Source organism: Taudactylus pleione, unplaced genomic scaffold (genome assembly GCF_031769625.1).
Source record: "Taudactylus pleione unplaced genomic scaffold, aTauple2 ptg000391l, whole genome shotgun sequence".
Lineage (NCBI taxonomy): Eukaryota > Metazoa > Chordata > Amphibia > Anura > Myobatrachidae > Taudactylus > Taudactylus pleione.
In genome coordinates this window covers 5,814,125-5,839,813 of record NW_028284792.1, presented here as the reverse complement: position 1 = coordinate 5,839,813, position 25,689 = coordinate 5,814,125, and the positions used below count along the sequence as shown (strand labels likewise).

Genomic DNA, 25,689 nt, shown 5'->3' with positions numbered 1-25,689 from the left:
TGTTTTCTAGAATAGATTTATAGCGGCAGGTGCACAATTGCAGAATTTTTAGGGACTTAAAAATATGCTAGTACCCATTTTCATGTACCCCAAATTTGATGGGACCACTTAAAAAAACGAAAGAAATAACCTAAGTGCTCTTCTGCATCACTTCTTCAATGTCGGGAAAAAACACCTGCTGCGGCTATTTAAATCCCCGACTTTCATTTAAAGGCTAAAACGGGGGTACCCATAGTGATCCCACATGGTTTTACAACTTTAGGGGGTCCTACAATTTTTTTAAGGAAAAATTCGTAACTTTATGCAAATCCAACTTCGCAGGCTCCCGTTTTTGTTAATTTAATATTGAATACGGGGATAAGCGGGCGCGCGCCCGATACTTTAAAGCAGGTAAAAACTCTGATATGAAACGTAAACTTCGGCAGCGAAGTTTACATTTCATATTGAATACCCCTCATAATGTTGTCAAATAATCATACATCTCTTCACTCATCTCAAAATATTTCCCAACCTGACCTCTCCGCTCAGCACAAGATCTGCGTCTCTCATCCCCATACATTACTTGCTCCCATTCACGGTTACAGGACTTTCTTCGCGCTGCACCACTCTATGGAATAACCTACCTCGCACAATAAGACTTTCTTCTAGTCTCCAATCCTTCAAGCGTTCCCTGAAAACTCACCTCTTCAGGCAAGCTTATCAGATTCCAGAACCTACCACATAACCTTCATAGCTTCCATATCTAATTACATCCCCTTTTACAGTCCACACACAATCTCACACATCATCTTTCTCTCACATCCTCATGACATTTGGTCAATATTCCTGTGTGACTGGATCATGCAGCCAACCAAGAAACTGTGCATTCTGGCTGGACCAAAATGCAATATATAGCACCTATCCTTGTGTATCAATGAATATTTCCCTATAGATTGTAAGCTTGCGAGCAGGGCCTTCCTCCCTATATATCTGTTTGTTATTACCCAGTTTTGTTCTGTTAATGTTCCAATTGTAAAGTGCAACCGAATATGCTGCGCTATATAAGAAACTGTTAATAAATAAATAAATAATAAATAAGAAGAAAGTTGTGGTGCGCTCAGGGACAATGGAGTCAATATTTCTTAGTTTATGTTATTAATGTCTTGCTAAGACTCCCTTTGTGAAGGAGACTAAGTGCCAGGGAAGTTGCTTACATCCTTGAAAAACTCCTTTTTTATGAGTCTTTGTAAAGTCCTAAAGACTTACATCGCAAGACATTAATTAACATAGCGCACCACAAATTTCTTCTTATTTGACTATATATATTAGAGATCGGGATACCTCGATATGTGGAGCAGCTAGAGACACTACATATAAGACCGAGATCACTGTATCCCGTCTACATGTACACAGCATAATGTGGGCCCAGTGTGATCTCACATACCAAAGATTTACAAGGAGAACAAAGGAAACAAACATTTGGATGGAAAATAATAATATACAGAATTAATCTCACATTTACTACTACACAAATATATTATCTGCTCTGCAACATGTGGGAAGGAGCCACACTCACACTCCTCCTCCTCCTCACCCGGACAACACACATGACACACTCACACCTGCACTCATGTGAGACTGCGGAGTGCGACATTGAGCCTAGATTCACACAGTGATAGCAGTCCTGATGCTGGAGCCTGTAATGATATCACTGCCCATCACCCCCCAAACAGGCCTATACACAGCAGGGCCCCCGATCCAAAGCACGGCACACAGCAGGGCCACCATTTCATAGTAAGACCAACAGTAGGGCCCCCAATTCATAGTATGACACACAGTAGTAGTCCCCCTTATAACACATTATTCCACACAGTAGTAATGCCCCTTATAAGACATTATGCCACACAGTAATGGCCTTATGAGACATTATGCTACACAGTAATGCCCCTTATAATACATTATGCCACACTTAGTAATGCTTTTTATAAGACATTATGCCAAACGATAATGCCACTTATTAGATATTATGCCAAAACCAGTAATGCCCTTTATTGGACATTATGCCACACAATAATGCCCCTTATATATGCCAACTGGGGCTGGTCACCTAGTGGTCAGTGGGCATTATTTCAAGGACTGTTTGGTTCATCACGCGGATATCTATCGCTAATTGGGATCTCCAGACTATAGAATGTGGAATAAAGAAACACCATACATCATTGCATTGGACCCAATCGCTGCTGTTTTTGGACCATCACTATAGGGCCCTGTGCCCCTATGATTGAGACTTTGGACTATTATGAACCAGACCCATATGAACAAAGATTGAGTGCACTTTAAACTGACCATGTGCTAGTATAAGGCCGTTATTCACTGTGCATATGAATTATTTATTTATAATTATTTATGTTAGAACATTCAATTGGTATATTTTTAATCTTTATATGGCACCCATTCATATGTATATCTCTAAATTCCTTTTATAGTGTGCTGTTTACGTTTTGTTTCAATCAGCTCAGCAAATGCCCATTGCCCACTGAAGTCAATCACACACATTTCTCCTCAGCCAGCCCCATTTAAGCCACTCTTCAGCCCCCCACCATCAGTCTCAGCTCAGCAAATGCCTACTGCATTCAGTCACAGACAGTGCTCCATTGCTAACCTCCATCTCCCCCCCTCCAGACTCAGCACATGCAGCTCACACTGAATAACTATGTTCCTCTCTGCCACTGTTAACCCCCCCTCCCCCCTTCCCCCCATACTCAGCACCTGCTGTCAGCTGTGCTCACATCTACCACACTACACTGGTGGTGATGCTCAACCTCTGTGCTCAACCCCTCCCAGGCTCATCCTGCACTGCACTTCAGTCTACAGGCACCTCTCTCACAAGTCCAGTGACCACCACCACCACACCACACACCACGTCTGTTCCCCCCTCTTTATTACACACACGGTCTCAGACTGTCTCTACTAAGACTCAGTCAGTCTTAACTCCTCCTGACCTAGCTGGTCCCTCTCCAGCCGGGCTCCAGCAGCAGCTAAGTACTAAGTTAGCTGTGTCAGTCAGGACTAGCAGTAGTGGTCAGGCGCTTGGCTGAGGGCTAGTGACTTATCAGCTGTAGGGCTCACCACCAGGTCACCGGTCCATCTGGTCTGTGGAGAAACTGTTTCTCTCTGTGCTCGACTCCTCTGGCATCCTCAGATCAACATGACAGTCCACAGTCCTCCGCTGGTCCTGGCGTCCATGGTTTCAGCCTGCAGACTGCATCCGCTTCTAGCAGACCTTCTCAGCCAGTAACCACTGCTGCAGTAGCCGTTGTGTGGAATCAATGATGGCACGGGAAGGGATGGAGTGTGACATCACACTCCATCTGTTAAGGGGTCACGTCTCACCAAGCCCTGCCCAAATCTGGCTGGCTGGCTTATTGTATAGGCAGGTGGGTGTGTCCTCAAGGCCAGGAAGCGGGGCAGGCAGTAGGGGTAAGCGCAGCAGGTATTTTTCAGACAGGCAGCCAGTGACACACAGTTAAGCGCAAATGGGCCCGTTAGACTGTTGCTTCTCGGCTGGAACAGCTCTTCTGACCATCGGCCCTTCTGCCAAATGGCTAGTCCATCCCTAGCAGCATCAGATCACTTGCAAAAACATCGCCCATCTGAGTAACCCTCAGGTTACTCAGTAGGGCTGTGTCACATCCATAGCCGAGGCACTCCCAGAAAATCCTGCAACATGCCCCTGTTTTCAGAAATTCTGCCCGGAGCCACCCCCTCCCCACCCCCAAATGGCTGCAGCCTGATTCTTAGGGAGTACTATGTGCAATGTTGTAGGACCTTTCCTGCACTTATACAGATTGGGTCGTGCGCAGTCCCCTAGCCATTGGAGATGTACTCAATCCATCGGGTTTGCATACAACTCTGAATCAGGCACTGCAATCTTACATTTTTTATGCAATATATAACCAACTCTACATCAGCCCCATAGTATGCAAGACATCAGGATCTGAACTGAAAAAAATCCTTTAAAAGTAGTACTTACAGTACATATGCAATAATTAGTATGAAAATTTCCAGTTATTAAATATAGCTTTTTATTTAGTGATCTCTCAGCCCACTTAGCAAACAACAGCAATGCAATTGTCACTTGAAAAGAATATTTAATCTGAGAATTAAAATCGTTGTCATAATGGAAGTGTAGAGCACTACCCTGAAACGGCCATTGACTGTTACTACATATTATCACTAGGCTGTTACTAAGTATACATTTTGCCACTCTGTATTTGTAACATGCACTTTTGATTGAACTTAATATGGCTGTATCTACAATACAATTTTATTGATTATTTTTGCTATAAGGTGGTGTGTTGGTCTCCTTTTTTATTTCCCTGGAAACTGAATGTATGTATATATGATATATATATATATATATATATATATATATATATATTAGGGGTGAGCGGGTTCGGATTTCTGAAATCCGAACCCCCCCGAGCCCCCCCAATCCGAGGCTGATCCGAGTCAGGCTCGACTTTTCCCGCCTGACTCGGATCTGAAATCGAGGCAAAACGTCATCATCCCGCCTTCCGGGTCTCGCGGGTTTTGGATTCTATATAAGGTACCCGCGTCGGTGTCATTTTCTCACTCGGCTGTGGACAGTGAAGAGGGAGGGTGGGAGTTAGGGCAGCCTGGGCTGTGTAGTGTAGTGTAGTGCTGTGCTGTGCTGCGCTGTGCTGCTGTTGTCCATAGGGGCTGTGCCCACTCCTCCAAAGTCCATAGGGGCTGGTTGTGTTGTGATGTGCTGCTGTTGTCCATAGGGGCTGTGTCCACTCCTCCAAAGTCCATAGGGGCTGGCTGTACTGTGTTGTGCAGTTAGTTGTCCATAGGGGCTGTGTCCACTCCAAAGTCCTGTGTAGTGTCCCAATCCTAAAGGGGTGCTGTAGCGTTGTCCAGGGGGTGCTCTGTCCATCAGGGGTGCTCCCCCCAAGTGCAAAAAAATTAAATCTTTTTTCTGTGTTTGTGAATTGTGTGCGCAGTAGCCACACGTGCATCAACATAGTAGCGCCAAGTGTGCACCTGTGTCATAAGTAAAGGGCCGGCTGGCTTGACCATTAAAGGGTGCTGTAACCCACAATGCGCACTCCAAAGCAAATAAAAAAATATTTTCTGTGTTTGTGAATTGTGTGCACTGTGGCTGCACGTGCATCAACAAAGGAGCAGCGCCAAGCATGCGCCTGTGTCATAAGTAAAGGACCGGCTGGCTTGACCGTTAAAGGGTGCTGTAACCCCCAAAGTGCACTCCAAAAAAAAAAAATATATATATATTTTTGTGTTTGTGAATTGTGTGTGCAGTAGCCGCAGTGCATCAACAAAGTAGCGCCAAGCATGCGCCTGTGTCATAAGTAAAGGACCGGCTGGCTTGACCGTTAAAGGGTGCTGTAACCCCCAAAGTGCACTCCAAACCAAATAAAAAATATTTTCTGTGTTTGTGAATTGTGTGCACTGTGGCTGCACTTGCATCAACAAAGGAGCAGCGCCAAGTGTGCGCCTGTGTCCCATAAGTAAAGGGCCAGCTGGCTCATTTCTTAAAGGGTGGTGTAACCCACAAAGTGCACTAGTCTCCAACAAAAATAAAAAATTATTTTCTGTGTTTGTGTGCGCCTTAGACACACGTACATATCAATATAACATAAATGGAGGACCAAACTTTCTACGATAAAATTAAATAGGGAAAGATCAAGAACCACTTCCTCCTAGTGCTGTTGCTTCTGCTGGGAGTTGTTCATCATCCCAGAGAGGAAGTAGGAACATCACTACTTTTACTAAACAATTGACCCTCCAACAGTCCTTAGCAAGGAGGATGAAGTACGACAGCAGTCATCCTGAAGCAAAACGTATTACTGAGGCCTTGACTGCTATGTTGGTGTTAGACGTGCGTCCGGTATCCGCCATTCGTGCAGTGTGATTTAGACAATTGATGGAGGTAGTGTGTCCCTGGTTCCAAATCCCGTCTAGATTCCACTTCACTAGGCAGGCGATACCGAGACTGTACAGAAACGTCACAAAAAGTGTCCTCAGTGTCCTGAAAAATGCTGGTGTACCCAATGTTCACTTAAACACGGACATGTGGACAAGTGGAACAGGGCAGACTAAGGACTATATGACTGTGACAGCCAACTGGGTAAATGTATCACTTTACGCAGCAACAACAGCAGTGCCACCAGTAGCAGCATTTCAGAAACGCCAGCTCGTTCCAAGGCAGGCTACGCTGTGTATCACCGGTTTCAGTAAGAGGCACACCGCCGACAACCTCTTAGAGAAACTGAGGGAAATCATCGCCCAGTAGCTTACCCCACTTAGACTCTCCTGGGAATTTGTGATATCTGACAACGCCACCAATATTGTGCGGGCATTACATCTGGGAAAATTCCAGCACGTCCCATGTTTTGCTCACACAATAAACTTGGTGGTGCAGAATTTTCTGAAAAGCGACAGGGGCGTGCAGGAGACGCTTTGGGTGGCCCGAAAAATTTCTGGCAACTTTTGCCATTCAGCGACTGTGTGCGCCTGTGTCATAAGTAAAGGGCCAGCTGGCTTGTCCGTTAAAGGGAGCTGTAACCCCCAAAGTGCACTCCAAACAAAATAAAAAATTCTTCTTTTTTCTGTCTTTGTGAAATGTGTGGGCTGTAGCCACACCTGCATCCTCAAAGCAGCAGCGACAAGCGTGCGTCTGTCTGTTAAAGGGTGGTGTAATCCTCAAAGTGCGCTCCACAAACAATAAAAATATTCTTCTTTTTTTTCTGTCTTTGTGAATTGTGTGGGCTGTAGCCGTACCTGCATCCTCAAAGCAGCAGCGACAAGCGTGCGTCTGTCTGTTAAAGGGTGGTGTAACCCTCAAAGTGCGCTCCAACCAAAATAAAATAATCTTCTTTTTTTCTGTTTGTGTGTGAAATGTATGCGCAGTAGCCGCACCTGCATCCTCAAAGCAGCAGCGACAAGCGTGCATCTTTCTGTTAAAGGGTGGTGTAACCCTCAAAGAGCGCTCCACAAAAATAAAAAATTCTTCTTTTTTTCCTGTCTTTGTGAATTGTGTGGGCTGTAGCCGCACCTGCATCCTCAAAGCAGCAGCGACAAGCATGCGTCTGTCTGTTAAAGGATTACATCGGTGACAGCATCCAAGTAGGCATGTCAGACAGTCCGTACCTGTACTGGCAGGAAAAAGAGGCAATTTGGAGGCCCCTGTACAAACTGGCTCTCTTTTACCTGAGTTGCCCCCCCTCCAGTGTGTACTCCGAAAGAGTGTTTAGTGCAGCCGGGAACCTTGTCAGTGAATGGTGTAGGAGGTTGCTTCCACAAAATGTGGAGATGATGTACATAAAAATGAATTATCAACTCTTCCAGGGAGACCAGCCTCCAGAACGTACAGAGGGACCTGTGGTTGTGGATTCCAGCAGGGATGAATTAATACTCTGTGAGGATGAGGATGTACACAACACTGAAGAGGGTGAGGAATCGGTGGATGAGGAGGATGAGGACGACATCTTGCCTCCGTAGAGCCAGTTTGTGCTGGGACAGATTAATTGCCAGCTTGTTTTGTGGGGGCCCAAACGAACCAATCATTTCAGCCACAGTCGTGTGGCAGACCCTGGTGCTGAAATGATTGGTTTGTTAAAGTGTGCATGTCCTGTTATATACAACATAAGGGTGGGTGGGAGGGCCCAAGAACAATTCCATCTTGCACCTCTTTTTTACTTTGCATTATGTAATGTTTGGGGCCTAGTTTTTCAAACTGCCATCCTGTCTGCCACTGCAGTGTCACTCCTAGATGGACCACGTGTTTGTGCCGCCCACTCGTGTCACTTAGCATAGTCATCCAGCTACCTCGGTGCAACCTTTTGGACATAAAAACACCATTGTGAGGTGTGAGGTGTTCAGAATAGACTGGAAATGAGTGGAAATTAAGGTTATTGAGGTTAATAATAGCATAGGAGCAGAAAAACCCACAAATTCTGTGATTTTAGCTGTTTTTATGCTTTTTTAAAAAAAAATACAGATCCAAAACACAAAACCCAGAACCCAAAACACGGAAGGGTGGTTTTGGCAAAACCAATCCAGATCCAAAACACGAAGAAAGATCCAGATCCAAAACCAAAACACGAAAAGAGGCCGGCGCACACCCCTAATATATATATATATATATATATATATATATATACATACATATATATATATATATATATACATATATATATATATATATACATATATATATATATATATATATATATATATTATAAGGGCCCTTATATTAAAGAAAAAAAAATGATAGAAGCATCGTGCTACTGACAGGATGAAATGATGATATTAATTAATACAGTATATAAAATGTATAAATAAATTTAAATCAAAATCATAAAGAGTCAGGTTCAGAAAAAGACAAACTAAATAATAATAATAATACAGTGGTAAATTAATCTAAATAAAGCATGTGAGGTCAGATACTGAATAGCATTAGCGGTGGAGCGACCAGGCAATGGCAGCGGGTGGTAGAAGCGGCGGGGATCCGGCAGCGGTGGCTAAGCGGACACCAGCTGCGGTGGTGCAGACATCATCGGCGGCAGCACGAGTGTCAGCGGCGGCGGCAGAGTGGGCGTGAGCGGGACCCAGCGGCGGGGATACTGGTGGCAGTGTGTGTTGGCGGCAGGCTTGGATCCGAGAGGATCCAGTCCTTGCCTGCCATTCTGCAGAGTTCGGCAGCGGAGCCCACTTAAAAAAAGGCTCCACAGCGCAATTTTTGAAATCCAAAGATGGCCGCCGCGAGCTAATCACTGCTCACGCCGTCATCGCCCTGCACCCTTGTCTGGCTTATATAAGCCAGCATGAGGAGGTGGCATGGCAGTCCGACGGCCGGGAGGAAGCAATGAAGAACTCCTGAAGCAGAAAGACGCTGGAAAACCTACTGGGCGGCAGCCACGAAAATGAGCTGACACAGGCTGCTGCTCACTAGGTGAAGACTCCGAAGTCCTGGCAATTTGGCGCCCACCAGGCGAAGACGCTGAAAGTCCTAGTGGGTGGCAGCAACATGAAAAAGAGCTGACACAGTCTGCAGCCCACTAGGAGAAGATACCAAAGCCCTGGTGGGTTGCTCCCACCAGGCAAAGACACCAAAGCCCTGGGGTAGTGGCAGCCATGTAAAAGAGCTTAAAGGCCGCCGTCCCTCAGGTGAAGACCTGTAAAATAAAATATTAAAATAATAAAGTGTTTTGTGTTTATTTTTTATTTTTTTACAGGTGGACTACAGGTCCTAATACCTAATGCCCTGCATGCTGGTACTTGTGGTTCTCCAAGTAACAGCATGTAGGGGAGGCTTGCTGGGATCTGTGGTTCACCTGCAAAGGAAAATAACCCCAAGCTATCAGCCTAGGCCTGGTTTGCCCTAGAGAGGGGAACCCATTTATTGGGGGGGTCCCAGCTCCCCAGGAATCTCTGTCCTAGGCTGGCTAGTGGTCAGGGTTAATGCTTCAGCTGGGGGGCCCTGTGAAAGGGCTCCCCTGGCTGTGGCATTAGCCCCCCACTAAAAAAAAGTCTGGTGCTGGTTCTGGATAATACAGGGAGACCCTACTCATTTTTTCATCCTGTATTTCAGGAACCAGGACCGGATCAGAGGCCAGTGATGACTGCGCAAAGTACGGGGGACCGCTACATCGTTTGTCCTCCAATTTTGGCAACCAGGGATAGTTCTGATTAACCCAGTGCTGGTTATGCTCCCCAGGGATCCCCGGCCTGGGATGACAAGTGGTCAGGGTTAATGCTTCGGCTGGGGTGCCCGGTGAAAGGGCTCCCCTGGCTGTGGCATTAGCCCCCTGCAAGAAAAAGTATGGTGCTGGTTCTGGATAATACAGGGGAACCCTACTAATTTTTTTCCTATATAATTCCAGAATCAGGACTGGATCAGAGCCCAGTGCTGGTTGCACAAAGTACGGGGGACCTACGTCATTTGTCCCCTGTATTTTGGCAACCAGGGCTGGTTCTGACTAGCTCGGTGCTGGTTGTGCTAGATACAGGGGACCCCCTATGCTTTTTGTCCCCTGTATTTTCACAACCATGTCTGGCCGTCAAAAGCCTGGGGCTGGTTGTGCTTTGGAGGGGGCACCTTTTTTTTAATTTTACACATTAAATTTTTAACATCGGTGCATAAATGGATCTCACTGATGCGTCTGTGCATCTGTGACTTATTGATTTTATTTTCTCAGGTGCATGCCCAGTACTGGTGAGCCCTCTGTCACCCACTGATGCCCCTGTGCACTGCCTCACTGCTGCCACTGCTCCGCACCCCCGCTGCTGCCGCTACTGTGCACACCTACAGCCTGCCCCCGCAGCCATCTCTCATTCTGCACCTCCCAAACCACCTCTTGTGTGCCGGCCCCTCTTCCATCTGCACTAGTGTATCATTTTGTTGTCCTTCTCCCCTACAGGTGGCTTGGTTTGCTCCTCCAAACCCTGATAGTTAATAAATTTTAAAAAAGCAATGAAATTTCATAGACAAAAAACCTTATGGTTTCACATGTCGCATTAAGGCTTCTTAGACATGATCTGAAATGTCACAAAACCTATTGAATTTCTGCCACTCAAATTTCAACTAGCAATGAAATTACAATCATTAAGGCTGACGCCTTAATGGACGTGTTCCTTGCATAATACAGATATGGTATGCCATGACACCATGTGGTTAACTGCAGATTCAGCACTCTCAGAGAGTGAGATTGCTGTCACACTCAAAATGGTGGAGCTGCTAATTCACAGAATTGTGTGCTCATTGGAATACACACATGCAGTCTATGCAACTGAGGTCTGAGCAGAACATAGAGCTGCGCAGATGGGATAAAAGTATGGTGGATGGGCAGAAGACAGAGCGGTGTGGATGGGGCAGAAAGAAAGGCATGGAGAGGGTGAGATTAAGCAGTACAGATGGGGCGAGCCAAAGTGATGCAGATTGGTGGAAAACAGTGATGCACATGGGCAGGAGGCAGAGTGGTATGGTTTGGGGGAGCAGAGCAGATGGGTAAAGACAGATTGGTGTGGTTGAGGAATACAGACTAGCACAATGGGAGAACACACAACAGTAGGGATTGGGGAAGACAGATTGGTGTGGATGAGTGGGAAGACAGAGTGGAGCGGGTGGGAGGGGAAAGACAGAATGGCATGGTTGGGGATGGACAAAATGGTGAAGAAGGAGAAAGAAAGAGTGGCAGAGATGACGGGAAGACATAGTGATGTGGCTGGGGGTAAGGCAGTGGTGCAGATGGAAGGAAACACAGTGGCACGGATGCTGGAAGACAGGGCGGTGCATATGGGGAAAGACATATTGGTGTGGATGAGGGCATGCAGACTAGCACAGTTGGGAGACCACACAGCTGTAGGGATTGGGGAAGTTATAGCAGCATGGAGGCGAAGATAGTGTAGATGCAAAGATAGAGTATGATAGTTTTAGCAATTAGAGAGCTGAATGTGTATAATTAGATGGATGTTTTGAGTGAGAAGGATGTTGGAACCCAGTGGGATTATTGTGGTGACTGAATGGGAAGATTGTGGGCACTGAATGAGATCAGGCTTGCCTACCCTCCTGATTTGGCCGGGAGTCAAGCCTCCCGGCAGCCGCCGACCCTCCCGGCAGCCGCCGACCCTCCCGGCCAACCCCAGAGTAAATATAGAAACCGTGTCATTGTAGCCCCGCCCCCTGCTTCACAATACCATTTATTCAGGCATTGTGAAGAAGGGGCAGGGCCACGATGATGCGATCACGCCCCCGGCCCCACCCACAATACATCATTATTGCCCGGCCACGCTCCCCACTGTAAGCAGACATTCAGCTCCCTCTCGGAAAGAGGGAGCTGAATGTCGGCAAGTATGAATGAGATGTGTGTGCCACATAACTGCTCAAAAATCAGTTGCATAGACTGCATGTGTGTATTCCAATGAGCAGACAATTCTGTGAATTAACAGCGCCACCATTTTGTGAGTGACAGCAATCTCACTCTGTGAGAATGCTGAATCTGCAGTTAACCAAATGGTGTCATGGCATACCATATCTGTATTACGCAAGGAACACTTCCATTAAGGTGTCAGCCTTAATGATCATAATTTCATTGCTTTTTAAAGTTTGAGTGGCAGAAATTCAATAGGTTTTGTGAAATTTCAGATCACGTCTAAGAAGCCTTAATGGGATATATGAAACCATAAGGTTTTTTATGGAATATATATATATATATAAATAAAAATACAATTTGGTACTGAAAAAAGCGCTAAGACCAGTGGATTTCTGTGTAATTGTTCTTAGATAAATCAATCTGTTCAACTATAATTCCACAATATCTCACGGTGGCAGCTCTATGTTCTCCAATTGGACCGTTGCCAGATCCCCCAAGTTTATAAAATAGAAAAGGTGAGAACAAGCGCCTTATAGTGTAATATGATTAACAAAATACCAGCACATTGCTTAATAATAGAATGCGTACCATATTAATCTAAATTAATAGGCATGTAGTATTGTGGGCCTGATTCAGACCCAGACGCTAAGCGGCGGATGCTTGCGCGAACCAGTCACTGCTTCGGGGAATCATGCGCTCGTAGTACACAGACTGGACGCTACTTTGAGTGACAGAATGTGCCGTTTGTGGGTAGTAACAGGGGAAGGTGCTTGTGAGCGGGGGAGTGATGCTACAAACGTAGGCGTGTCTTAGCATCAAAACTGAGTTTTATGGGTGTGCATAATTAGCATGGAAACGTCATTGTACACTTCACTTGGTTGTATTTCAGCCTGCAGTGATCGCAGTGCTTCGGTGGGGTAGAGTCTACCTCAAGCGCTGTGTGCTGCTCCGATGGCTCTCGATGGTTCTGATTAATCATACACTTCCTGGAGATGACGTGTGTTGAGAAGGAAAAGTGGGCATCTTTAGACCAGCGTGTGTTTGCTCTGCCATCGCTAAGACATAGAGGGTGTCCTTACACCAGACAGTGCGATCACTGAATTTGCATAACAAACCCTTTTGGCAGAGAGAGCGCAGCTTAGCCTCTGGGTCTGAATCGACAGCTGTGTCTTTTCCTGGAACCACACCAGCGATACCTCTACTGCATGCAATATGTGGCACTTACTGTAACTCCAGCAATCACAACAAAGAGGGAGAGAAGAATGCTCTCATAGTGTAGTAGGTAGTAGTTCAATAACATTTATTTAAAAATATCACACAAACACACATAAAGATGGAAAATTACATTTAAAAAGTTTCAAAAAGGTTTATCTGAGAAGTCCTGGTGAAGTCCTGCTATTATTGCCTAAGTGATCCCTATGGCTACATGCATTTCATATAAGGATCCTCTTGGCCACTTATATGGAACCTTGTAAAACACAATACATGAGCAAGCCCTGAGAAGTATCTGTGTGTTTTCATCAACAAATAGATCTTACTAACTGCTTTGGGGCTCATTTACATTTGGATGGAAGTCCATTTTATGACATGTCTCCAGGATGTAGCAGTACATGTCCACTTTATCGCCACGCTCATAGGTGTTACTTTCACAATCTCCCTGAAGTATGCATTGAGGTGTGCCCTGATGACAGCTAGGTACATCTATAACTTGATTGTGTGTGTAGGTTAATCTTCCACAAACTTGCAGGCTCAGCGAATCGCATCATAGCCAGTCCTGTCTATGTGATGCCACAGTTTGCGACTTTGTGCTGAGGGGGCCATGTAATTGGCTGAGTTTATCTACCCGAGTACATTTGCTTATGCAGGTGCTCACGCTTCATGTTACATGCCAGAATGACATCTGCATGTTCCTTGGTAATCCAAACATGGGGATAAATTATGTGGCAACAGGCACAGAGTACCTAAAAATTAGGTGTGACTGAGGAGGAATTGCTTTATGGGTCTAGCAAAGTCTTCATTCACTTTTGATACATAATGATAATCAGACCATTGTGCTTTTTAATTACACCTTGAGAATCATATACTGATATATTAATTAGTGTTATGGGAATTGAAATGTACAGGCAGGAAACATGGATGAATACATTGATTATTCTAGAGCTGGAACTGAGCAGTGCAGTGATCGATCGGTTTTGACCATCAACATTAAGATCTTAAAACACATCTATGAACCATGCATCAAATAGACAGCTCAACAAGTAGTAATAAGAAGCTGATTTCATTTACAGGAAAATCCAACCAAGATCCATTTTTCCCCTTTTTTATTTTACAATTGACTGGTAAACTGACTGATAAGTGCCATAGTTAGTTTTATTAATTTGGTTTAATTTACTACTTGATTAAAACGTTACACTTGATTAGTATTTACAGACGTGAATACACATTTTTCCAGTTACATTTCCCATTGTTATACAGTAGTATATAGCATCGAAGGACATACAAAAAAATGTATAAAGAAGCATGTATGAATTCTATTTAACCCGTATAACAAGTTTCCTCTGTTAATTTGTGATAGTGCTATATATTATGCACCACATTACCAAAAAATAAATCTATTTACAGGCACCGCAAAAAAGTACCTGTCCTAAAGTGATTGTGTAACCTATTGGGAACATTGCACTGTGGTATCCATACCAGGGGCTGGCTGGCAACTTTTAGCCTCGGGGGCAAATGCATGCAGGTGGCCCTGGCAGAGGAGTAGCATATAGCCAGGGTGCCCGGAGCACGTGCGTGCTACGGCGCCCCCCATCCCCCCTCAATTGTTCCAGGGAAGAGGCGGGTCCATATGGAATTAATGTAAAAATAAAGATTAGGGGCAGCCCCCTGTAGTGGTGCCCATATGCAGTGCCCCCTGTGCCCCAGAAGAGGACCCCCTTATGCATGCCTCCAGTACTGCCCCAGTAGTGATCCCCCTATGCAGTGCCCCTCATACAGTGCCCCCAGCAGTGGGCCCCCTGTGCAGTGCCCCTTGTGCCCCCAATAGTAAGCCCGTTATATAGTGCCCCCAATAGTGGTACCCCCTATGCACTGCCCCCAGCAGTGGTCCCCCCCTTGTAGTGCCCCCAGTAGTAGTACCCCCTTTGTAGTGCCCCCAGTAGTAGTCCCCCCCTTGTAGTTCCCCCAGTAGCAGTCCCCCCCTTGTAGTGCCCCCCGTAGTAATCCCCCCTTGTAGTGCCCCCAGTAGTAGCCCCCCTTGTTGTGCCCCCAGTAGTAATCCCCCTTGTAGTGCCCCCAGTAGTAGTCCCCCTTGTAGTGCCCCCAGTAGTAGTCCCCCTCTTGTAGTGCCCCCAGTAGTGCTCTCCCCCTTGTAGTGCCCCCAGTAGTAGTCCCCCCCTTGTAGTGCCCCCAGTAGTAGTCCCCCCTTGTAGTGCCCCCAGTAGTAGCCCCCCTTTGTTGTGCCCCTAGTAGTAATCCCCCATGTAGTGCCCCCAGTAGTGCTCTCCCCCTGTAGTGCCCCCAGTAGTAGTCCCCACCTTGTAGTGCCCCCAGCAGTAGTCCCCCCCTTGTAATGCCCCCAGTAGTGGACTCCCAATTGTAGGGTCCCAAGTAGTGCTCTCCCCCTTGTAGTGCCCCCAGTAGAAGTCCCCCCCTTGTAGTGCCCCCAGTAGTACTCTCCCCCTTGTAGTGACCCATGTAGTGCCCCCCCCCAGTAGACACACGTAATAAAAAAAAACACTTACCTGAATCCTCGCTCCTGCCGCCGCCATAAGCTCCTCCATTTGTCCTCACCGGGCCGGGCTGCTCTGCATTATGGGAGAGATGTCATGACGTCATGACATCTCTCCCATTACCCACTGCAGGAGCCGGAAGATGGAGAGGCTCCTGCAGTGGGCGCAGCAGCAGTCAGTGAGAGTCTGACAGACTCTCATTGGCTGCCACTCAAAACAAACACACAGCTGCCGGCGCTGGTTGCTGTGTGTTTTGTCAGTCACTGTGTAGCGCTCGCTACACTACACGCACGGTGCAGCTGTGTCACAGAGACACAGACTGCCCGCGGCCCGCATGGTGTTGTGGCCCGGGGGCACATGGCACCCTGCCCCCCGGCCCAGCCCGCCACTGATCCATACCACATACCTGATCCCTGCAATGTTTAAGTTAATTAATTATTTTCCCCTCTCAAGCCTGTTCATTAAAACTACAAGGAATGAAAACAAATTAATAATAATAATAATAATAATAATAATAATAATAATAATAATAATAATAGTTAAATAACCATTCGTTTTAAATACTAAACACATCTGCAGTAGCTGTCCATACAATGGTGGTTATTTTTAAGATATAAACCTGGAATATCTTAAAATAAGCAAAAAAAATGATGACATCCATAGCAGCCAATCAGATATATACTTTCATTTTCTAACACTACTAGAAGAATGAGATTCAGGATCTGAGTGGCTGCTACTGGTTAACATCTTTTTAATATATACCCATTTCTATTTTGTATTACAGGTTAAGATTTCACTTAAAAGAATGAAATGTGCTAAAAATTTATACAACAGAAAATACAATAGTGAGCCTAGTAGTATACAGACAAAAGTACCTGTATTTTAGGCAAACACTACCCAGAGCACATTTTGAGGGAATTTAATAAAAAATGATTTGTCAAAATACATATTTTCAGCGATTTTTGAACCAGGATTTAAAATGTCCATTTCTAAAAGGCAAAACTAACTTAGCTTTAACTTTACAAAATTATTGTTTTAAATCCTGAGCAAAAAATCAGCAATTATGACAAATCACTATTATTTCCCCCCCAAAAAAAGTTATCTTAAATTGCACTTTTTAAATAATTAAATTCAGTAGGTTTTACACAGGTGAAAAACAACATCTCATATAAAAATAAGAGATAATTGGAAAGATAGATTTATATTAGCACAAGTACAATACACATTCTTGTCATCTTCTTTTCAAAGAAATTTAAATACACCAGATTGAATCCATTTCACAGTGTCATCAGACATGGAGAAACAAGTACAATAGGGCAATCCAGAAATTACAATTGATTATAATGATGTGCTTATCTTCACAGGGTTAATCCCAGAACATACAGACATAGCAACATGAATGTGTACATTTAATGATGATCAAAGTACAAGAAATAAATCTGTAGATTATAGAAATAACATCCTTTTTGTGAAATAACATTATTGTAATATTATTGAGTTTGGGAAGAACCCTACTGTACATGAATATTTCATGATAACATACTTACTGATTGCACCTGCAGCATGTTCTTCCTGAGATAATTTAAGGTAAAAACAATTTATCTGTGTCTACAGAGACTTGAAATTTATTCTAACAGAAAAGTAATTACTTTGGTCAAATATTCTCATTGGCTTTCAATGGTTACAGTTTAGTCAACAAAACAAAGTAAAACACACAGCACTGTTTTTTAATTAGTCCATCATAAAAATTATACTTAAACTACTGGGCTGTGGATAAGAGTGATATTATACAGTGCTATGTTAACTGATAGTAAACACTGACCATTCCATCCTATAATGATATACAGTATATCACAGGTAAGTTGGTGAGGCTTGAGGCTTCTTATTTTTATGATACAGCTGTTTAATGAAATCACTGCTAAGAAATGATTTTGGTGAACAATGCGCCCTTATGGAATGACTGACACATTTCAGCAATAATACGTTGTAAATATAAAATGTTTCATTATTATTAAATACAGTACAAATACATCAACATGTATTTTATTGGACTATGTACTTATAGTGCAGTAACTGATCAAAGTATCTAATTTTCTATATTATCTCATCTTACGTTACCACATTTTCTTGATGGTTGCACAATATTCAATACAAAGCATTTCAATTTGAGTATGTATATATATTATACAGTTTTATATTGCAATTCACTCCTACCATTGAGCTGTCTGTAGACTATGTCCTCTAAAAGGGAGAGCCTTTTCAGCACTGCCTCCTGGATAGGGCTGACCCCATGGGTGGTAAAGTTTGTCACCTCTGCCCTTGGATGGATCTCATGGAAGGACTCCCCACCTTTCAAAGTAATTGGTCTACACTTAGCCAAAAACAGAACAAATCCAGCAACAGCTATCAGGTTCAACACCAACAAGATTTTAACTCTTCTCAGAGAAGCCATCAACCTCCACAATCTTGATTCTTCAGTTTTTCTTGGAATAACTGAAATTTTTGCCAATGTCTAAATTGGTATGGAAGCAGTTAAACATCACTGTAAAAAAGAAAAATGTAAAATTCCAAGCGGAGACATTCAGAACTAGTTCGACCGGTGACAGCAAAAACTTCCTAATACTACTGATGACAACAGAGTTAAGAACACAATCTGAAAGTGGGAACTGATTTCAGATCTGGAATCCAAAGCTGCACAGCCAATCAACGTGCAGTGTTTTTACAGGTGCCTGTAAAAACATTTATAGAGGAGGATCTGCACCCTCAGCATGTCCAGGAGGCGATAGAAAGAGAGTTTACAAACTGGGTAACAACTGGAACTCCCCAGCATGCAAATGACCCTCAGATAGTATTCCACGTATTATATCCAGATGATGGATGAAAGCCAATCAGTATTCCATATGGGAATTGTTGCAACTGTAGCATATGTATCTTAATTGTGCCTGAGTCCAGCAAATGTCCAGAGATTTGAATTATTTACTTACAAGGTCCAGTGAGAAACAGTCAAAACACAAGCTTGAACTTCAGTAACATCCAGTACTATACAGCAGCAATGTGGATGAATAGAGACATTTTAAGCACAGCATTGGAATCTTATTAAATATTTTCACTGTAGATAGATGCAAAGCAAAAGCCACACACATCACCAGACTCATAAAAAAATACATTAGCCTGTAAAGTTACTCATTGGGTGCGGTAAGGTAAATGTAACTGATAACAATATTGATAATAATGACAAGTGTTCTTACAATTGTAGACTCTTTTGCTGCAATATATTTGCAGAGAGCACATAGTAACTATCCAGGGTGATAGTCAGGCATATAAGTCAGCAGCAGCCTTCATCACAGCACAGAAGGGACAAGTGTGAATGTGGGAAGAGAATATTGCAGAGGAAATTGACAATGCGGCAAAGCTTGCTGACCGCACTTCCCTGAACTCCTGATTCCAACCTGAGCACAGCAGCAGCAGAAGCGGTCTTAGGAGCTGATTCCTCCCATCACATCCCACTCTTGTCAGGCTCCAGCAGCAGCAGCAGCTCTCCCTCTCAGTGTGCTGTCCATGGGAAGGATGCAGAGTCTCAGGTGATGGTGATTGTGCTGTCTTGGTCCTGGTACTGCTGCTGCTGGGGAATCTTTCTGCTGGTGCTGGAAGAAGCTGCTCTCTCCTGTGCTCCCATTTCTCTTAGCTGGTTATTTCTGTGCAGAGACATCCTCCCGTGTGCTGCCTGAATCCCATGCTACATGCCTACAGAAAGGCTGCACGGAAAATGTGGTCTGGATTTATGAATCTGCAGCTGGATACATTCAGGGCTCAGGAGAACAAGGCTTTACTGTCCTGTTTACACAATTTAAGTGCTCAGTGGTCAGCAAGACTAGGGAATTACTGTACCACCTCAAATAATTAATGCACAGGACTGAATATGCAACTAAAAGAGTGCATCAAAAAAGAATACATTTTTACATACTGTATATCTGATATTAATATTGTTATGTGGTTCCTCATACTAGATTATATACAGCAGTCATCAGGTAATATTATAACATGGCTTGGCTACATTTAATGAATAATATTACATAAGAAAAATGAGCAAAATAACTATTTGCCATTGGGCCAGCCATAAAACCAAATTACATAATCAATTTTTACTATTATGATGCTGTTTACATCTGTAAAAATATTAGAAATAAAAATATTTTTATGTTTACAATGAGAAAGGCAAGTCAGTTCGGCCATTATAAGTAATAAATAATATATAAGCATTTATTGCAAAACAGATTTAAACCAATTTATTGAGATTACTATTAGTGTGATGAGAAATGACTTTCTGCAAAATGCAAATGTAATAAATGCTGTAGGTGGATTTCCCATATGCTGTTACATTCAGTCAGATCCTTTTTAGAAGCTAAAGTAATACTAATTGCAATTCTGTAGATAGATAAAGCAGTTTGCAAATCTGAGCACAGTCAGTAATAGCAGCAGATAGTAAGGGGAGCAATAGAGATCCTGTAAAGAAATGACAGCGATGGGGCCCGCACGGTGTATATGATATTATAAATAAAGCCAGCAAATGCAGCAATCTGGTTATTACTCCTTAATTCTTTTATTTACACCTTAAATCTACTAAAAATGTATTAAATACTATACAGTCATATGTATCTGTCAAGAGTTATTAAAAACAGTGTATTGTTTGGCAGATATTGTCACATTTTTGTCTGCATGTTATTAGTAGATATAAAATTAACAAATGTTCTACATAGGAAAAATGATAACATTCTGGATGGTAGAAGTCTGTCGAGCAGGACAGGAAAATGTTAAATTAAATATGATTAATGATAAAATGGGATCTTAACCATAGTTAATTGTTTATATGATTTTGTAGCGAGGAGTTGACAGCATAGGTTACATTAAATAATTTGGTCTGGATGTACTAAAGGGAAAAAGCAAGCACAAATCCAAAAAATTTCTGTTTTTCGGCATTTTGGTCACATTTCCCATATGTACCAAGCTCCGGAATGCTTTACTTTCCAGAGCTTGGACCCGGTGGGCAACGCCATGGTCTATAGATGGTGTTGCCCAATAGGAGCCTATGGGCTTCTTTTTGCCTTATGTCATGGGAGGGAATCATTCCCAGTGTCCCCCGTGGCGCGTACGTCATACGACGAAAGTGCAAAAATGGACACCCGAGGGACTTCTGCGTCATAAATCCAGAAGTTCCCTCTTCGCAAAGGACAGTTCTTTTCAGAAGAGCCGTCCTTTGTGACTTTAACTGCCCACCTGCTTATCCTCCTTTGCTTCTCCCGAGGAGGAATAATTAAAAGTAGGCAAGTATGTGTTAAAGTTAAAGTGTGATTTATACCAAATAAGTTGCTGCTTGGTCATAGGTCTCCACAGGTTTTTCCTACTTAGGTGAGTGGGATGCGGTCAGGATATGGCGAGCGCTATCCCACCCACCGATATCCCGACTCTCACATCCCGACATGGGACCAAAGATAGGCGTCAAAATCCCGACGCCTAGCATTAGCCCCACTATTAAATCCTGACACCCGGCATACCGAACGAAGGTAAGCCGGGTGTTTTAGCGTCTAGCCCCGGGGAGGAGGGTTAGCTTTAGGGACCCCTGGGGGGACTTAGGGTTAGGCACCCCCCGCCGGGATGGATAGGGTTAGAGCAGGGAAAGGGGGGTCAAGTTTAGGCACCAGTAGGGGGAGGTAATGGCTAGGCACCCCCCCGGTAGGGTTAGGTTTAGGGTGTGGGGAGGGGGGTTAGGTTTAGGCCCTAATGGGGGAGGTTATGGTTAGGCACTGGGGGGGGCTAGAGTTAGGCACCACTAAGGGAGGGTTAGGTTAGGGCAGTGGTTCTCAAACTTGGTCCTCAGGACCCCAAACTTGGTCCTCAGGACCCCACGCATTTTCCAGGTCACCCAGAAGGAGCACAGGGGTATTCATTACTCACTGACACATTTTAAAAGATCCACAGGTGGAGCTAATTATTTCACTTGTGATTCTGCGAGGAGACCTGCAAAACATGCACTGTTTGGGGTCCTGAGGACCATGTTTGCGATCCTGTGGGTTAGGGAGAGGGGAGGGTTAGAGTACTTACCTGCTGCTGTCGGGATTTCGACCCGTTGGGCGGCCGCTGTCGGTATTTGATTCGGCAGCTAAACAGTCGCCGGCATAACATGCCAATTTCGGTGTGTGTATATTTAGAACAGAATATCAATGTCAATTATAAACTGGTTTTGTAATGTGAACAGTGTTGCGTCATTTTTATAAATGTCCCTTTGGGTTGAGTATTTGGTGACAGCATAACCACTCCTATGTTTCAATAAATCTAAACCTGATGTGAAAATCTGAAGAATGGGGCCAATGTAATAGGGTGAGAGTTTAGAAAATGTGAGAGTTTAGCAGTAAACTCTTACATGCTCACATTGGTCGAGTTGTATTTCGTACTCTCATCTGGATGAGAGTTTAATTCGGGAGAGTTTTTTGAGTTTGAAAAACATGCGAGTTTACATGGTCTCGGACTTTATTACATTGGCCGAGTTTAAAAAGTGTGAAAGTTTACTTTAAATTTAAAAAAAGGGACAGCCCGCGCCATAGACGCGAGCCGAAAGAAGGGACGCGGTCTGTCATGCAATAGTATTCCCAATTTACGCCACACAGTAGCACAAACTTGATTCACCCCTGATTCACATTACACCACATAGTAGTGTCCCTTATTCATGTATGACACATAGCAGTGCCCCTTTTACACAACTCCCACATTTGTGCCCCTTATACACAATGCCCACAGTAGTAGTGCCTCTAATACACATAATGCCCACAGTAGTAGAGCCCCTTATGCAGTGCCCGTAGTAGTGGTGCCCCTTATGCAGTGCCCCCAGTAGTGGTGCCTCTTATGCAGTGCCCACAGTGATTGTGCTCCCAATAGTGGTGCCCCTTATGCAGTGCCCGTAGTAGTGGTGCCCCTTCTGCAGTGCCTCCAGCAGTGGTGCCCCCATGTAGTAGTGCCCCCTGTAGAACTAATGCCCCCTGTAGTAGTGCCCCAAATACTAATGCCCCCTGTAGTAGTGCTCCCAGTAGTATTGCCCCCTGAGTAATGTGCTCAGTAATAGTGCTCCCAATTGTAATGCTCCCTGAGTAATGCCCCCAGTAGTAGTGCCTCCAGAAGTTATGCCCCCTATAGTGAAGCCTCTTACACAAAAATAACAATACTTTCCTTGAGCCCTGCGGTGCCGGGCTGAGGTGGGTCGGAGGAGGTGTAACTGGTTCCGTCTCCAAATAGAAGTGACGGAACGCAGTTCCGCCCCATTATGGTCCACAGCATACGATGCAGACAGACTCCTGACAGAATATATACATTTTTTCTTGTCATCACCAGTGAAGTAGGGACATCTGGAGCTGTGGCGAATTGGGCACTGGGCCGGTTCCCGCTGGGTCGGTCCATGCAGTGGCCAAAGTTCCCCCCTCCACTCCCATATGCCCGCTGCCACGATCGGAGCTCAGCTCCGATCGAGCTGCTCCAGTCTACGTCTTCTGCGAAGAAGCTTATATAAAAGTTGAAAAAAAATGGCTGACGGGGGAGCTGCTGCGCATGTCCAGCTGAAGCAGCTCCTCCCACAAGCCTTTGTGGAGCCTGTCAGTCACCACTGATGTCTCCGCCTCCAGCCCCTCCATCCACGGCTCAGCCCGGGCTCCAGGACAATCTCCATGCATGCTGCAACAACAGGCAGCCTGCCCGGTGATGCCGGGCCAGCCACAGTCCACAGAGAAGCCTTGGGCACCCAAACAAATGAGCAGCAGGTAAGTGTTGGTGGTGCCGGAGGTGGGAGGGTTGAGATTGGAGCTGATGACACAGGGCTGAGGTGGGGAGGTTAATGCTGACAACATAGGGCTGGGGGGGGAGGTTGGAGCTGATGACAGGGCTGGGGTGACACAGGGGTTGGGAATGATGCTGAGACACACAAGGGCTGGGTGAATGAGGCTGAGACCGACTGGGGCTAAGGCTGACACACTGGGGCTGAGAATGGGGCTGAGAGACATGTACTGGGTGTGGGGGAATGGGGCTGAGAGACACTCACTATATCTGGGGGAATGGGGCTGAGAGACACGCACTGGGTCTGGGGGAATGGGGCTGAGAAACACGCACTGGGTCGGGGAAATGGGGCTGAGAGACATGCGGGCGATGGGGGAATGACGCTGAGAGCCGCAGGGGGACCGAAAAGGTGCATGGGGATGGAGAGGTGCAGGGGCTCCTGGGGATGGAGAGGTGCATGGGTTCCTGGGGATGGAGAGACAAGGGGGCCTGGAGATAGAGAGATGGGGGGGCTGGGAATGGACACAGGGTGGCCTGGAGAGACACAGAAAATGTTTGATCAGAAAAATTCATATTTACCCTGCACAAATACTTCTTTTACTATATATTATCTGGTTGTGATGATGATATTGGTTATATTTCTATGTAAACAGGCATCTTGTACTCGCCTACATGAATAGTGATGCAGAGACAGAGCTGCCTGCAGCAGGAGGGAAAATGCATTATCAAAGAACCTTCTCACAGGTCAATGTTTCATAATTGCTGACTACTGGGGGATTGAAAAATTGACTGTTGATAGTTGGTGCAGCCCCTGGCTGTAAAATTGATAATAAATTAATTAAAAACAATTCATTGGTGCAGCCCCTGGCTGTAAAATTGATATTAAATAAATGAAAAAAACAAATCATTGGTTCCTAAAACAGCCATAACATTAATTTGAAATGTCAGGCAGCAATGCCCCAACCAGCACATTATGGTAAGGAAAAAGGTACAAAAAGGAAAAAGTCCTTGGGTCCTCCCACCAACCCTTACGTTGTATACGAAACAAGACAGTCACAGTTTAACAAACCAATAATTTCTGCGACAAGGACTGCCAATTTTGGCTGAAATGACTGGTTTGTTTGGACCCCCATAAAACAAGTTGCCAATGTTTATTGGACATGGAAATGAAAATGATCCCATACACCAACTGGCTTTACATTATAAGCTGTCATCATCCTCGTCCTCGTCATCCCCATCAGTGTGTACTGTACATCCTCTTCTTCACACAATATTAATTTGTCCCCGCTGGAATCCACCATAGGTGCCTCTGTAATTGTTTGATGTAATTGTTGGTAGAGGTCTTCTGTCAGAGTTCAGCCGGGGATCGGCCATCCCTTACCGTCCCGCCGGCTTCCTCTGACTTCCCGGGCAGTCAGGCGGCTGGTGCGGCGACGTGGGAGGTGCTGAGCATTCTCCCTGATGCTGGTGTCTCGGGCGGCCTGGTGCGTGGGGATCGGAGTCCCTGTCATGGGCGCCGCCATGACACTTCCTTTTCTGACTGTCCTTCCTTCCCTGACAGTCTGGCCGGTCAGCTGACGCTGTGGACCAATCAGTGGGCTTCCAGGGGTATTTATCTGGCACCTGTGTATCAGGTAGTTGCCTGAACAACTACTGTCGCTGCTAGTGTTACTAGTGGTCTCTCGTTCCAGGTTGCCTTGCTTCCAGTGATCTATTCCTGTGTGCAGCTATATCGTTCATCTCACCAGTGCTTTACCACCTCAGCCTGTGTGCAGCTATATCATCAGTGCTTAACCACCTCAGCCTGTGTGCAGCTATATCATCAGTGCTTTACCACCTCAGCCTGTGTGCAGCTATATCATTCATCTCACCAGTGCTTTACCACCCCAGCCTGTGTGCAGCTATATCATTCATCTCATCAGTGCATTACCACCTCACCTGTGTGCAGTATACCTCCATTCCACCAGTGCGTTACCACCGCCGCCTGTGTGCAGTATACTATCCATTTCACCAGTGCTTTACCATCACAGCCTGAGTGTAGTTATACATACCAAAATCTCCAGCGTTATAATCTCTGGCTGGCTCTGGTGCTACTACCCTCCTCGTTACGGGACTGTGTGGTCCCTACTTACGTGTTACAGTATTGCACCGTGGTGCACTCTTTCTGACCGGCAACCCAGTAGAGTGTGTCCGCAGTGCAAACTTCCTTGTACCTCAAGTACAGTGTCCCTACATGGTCCTTACTGGCA

The 25,689-nt window shown here is 45.0% G+C and overlaps 1 protein-coding gene across 1 annotated transcript in view; it reads right to left on the bottom strand.

Annotated features, from left to right (window-relative positions):
* Nucleotides 1-19,308, bottom strand: part of GALNT17 (polypeptide N-acetylgalactosaminyltransferase 17) — a 492,961-nt gene extending 473,653 nt beyond the window's left edge. The window contains exon 1 of the mRNA XM_088445857.1: nt 17,840-19,308. Within this exon, the coding sequence (XP_088301983.1) occupies nt 17,840-18,077 (238 nt within the window). The 5' untranslated portion in view covers nt 18,078-19,308. The remainder of the gene's footprint in view (nt 1-17,839) is intronic.
* Between the last annotated feature and the right edge of the window lie 6,381 nt (nt 19,309-25,689).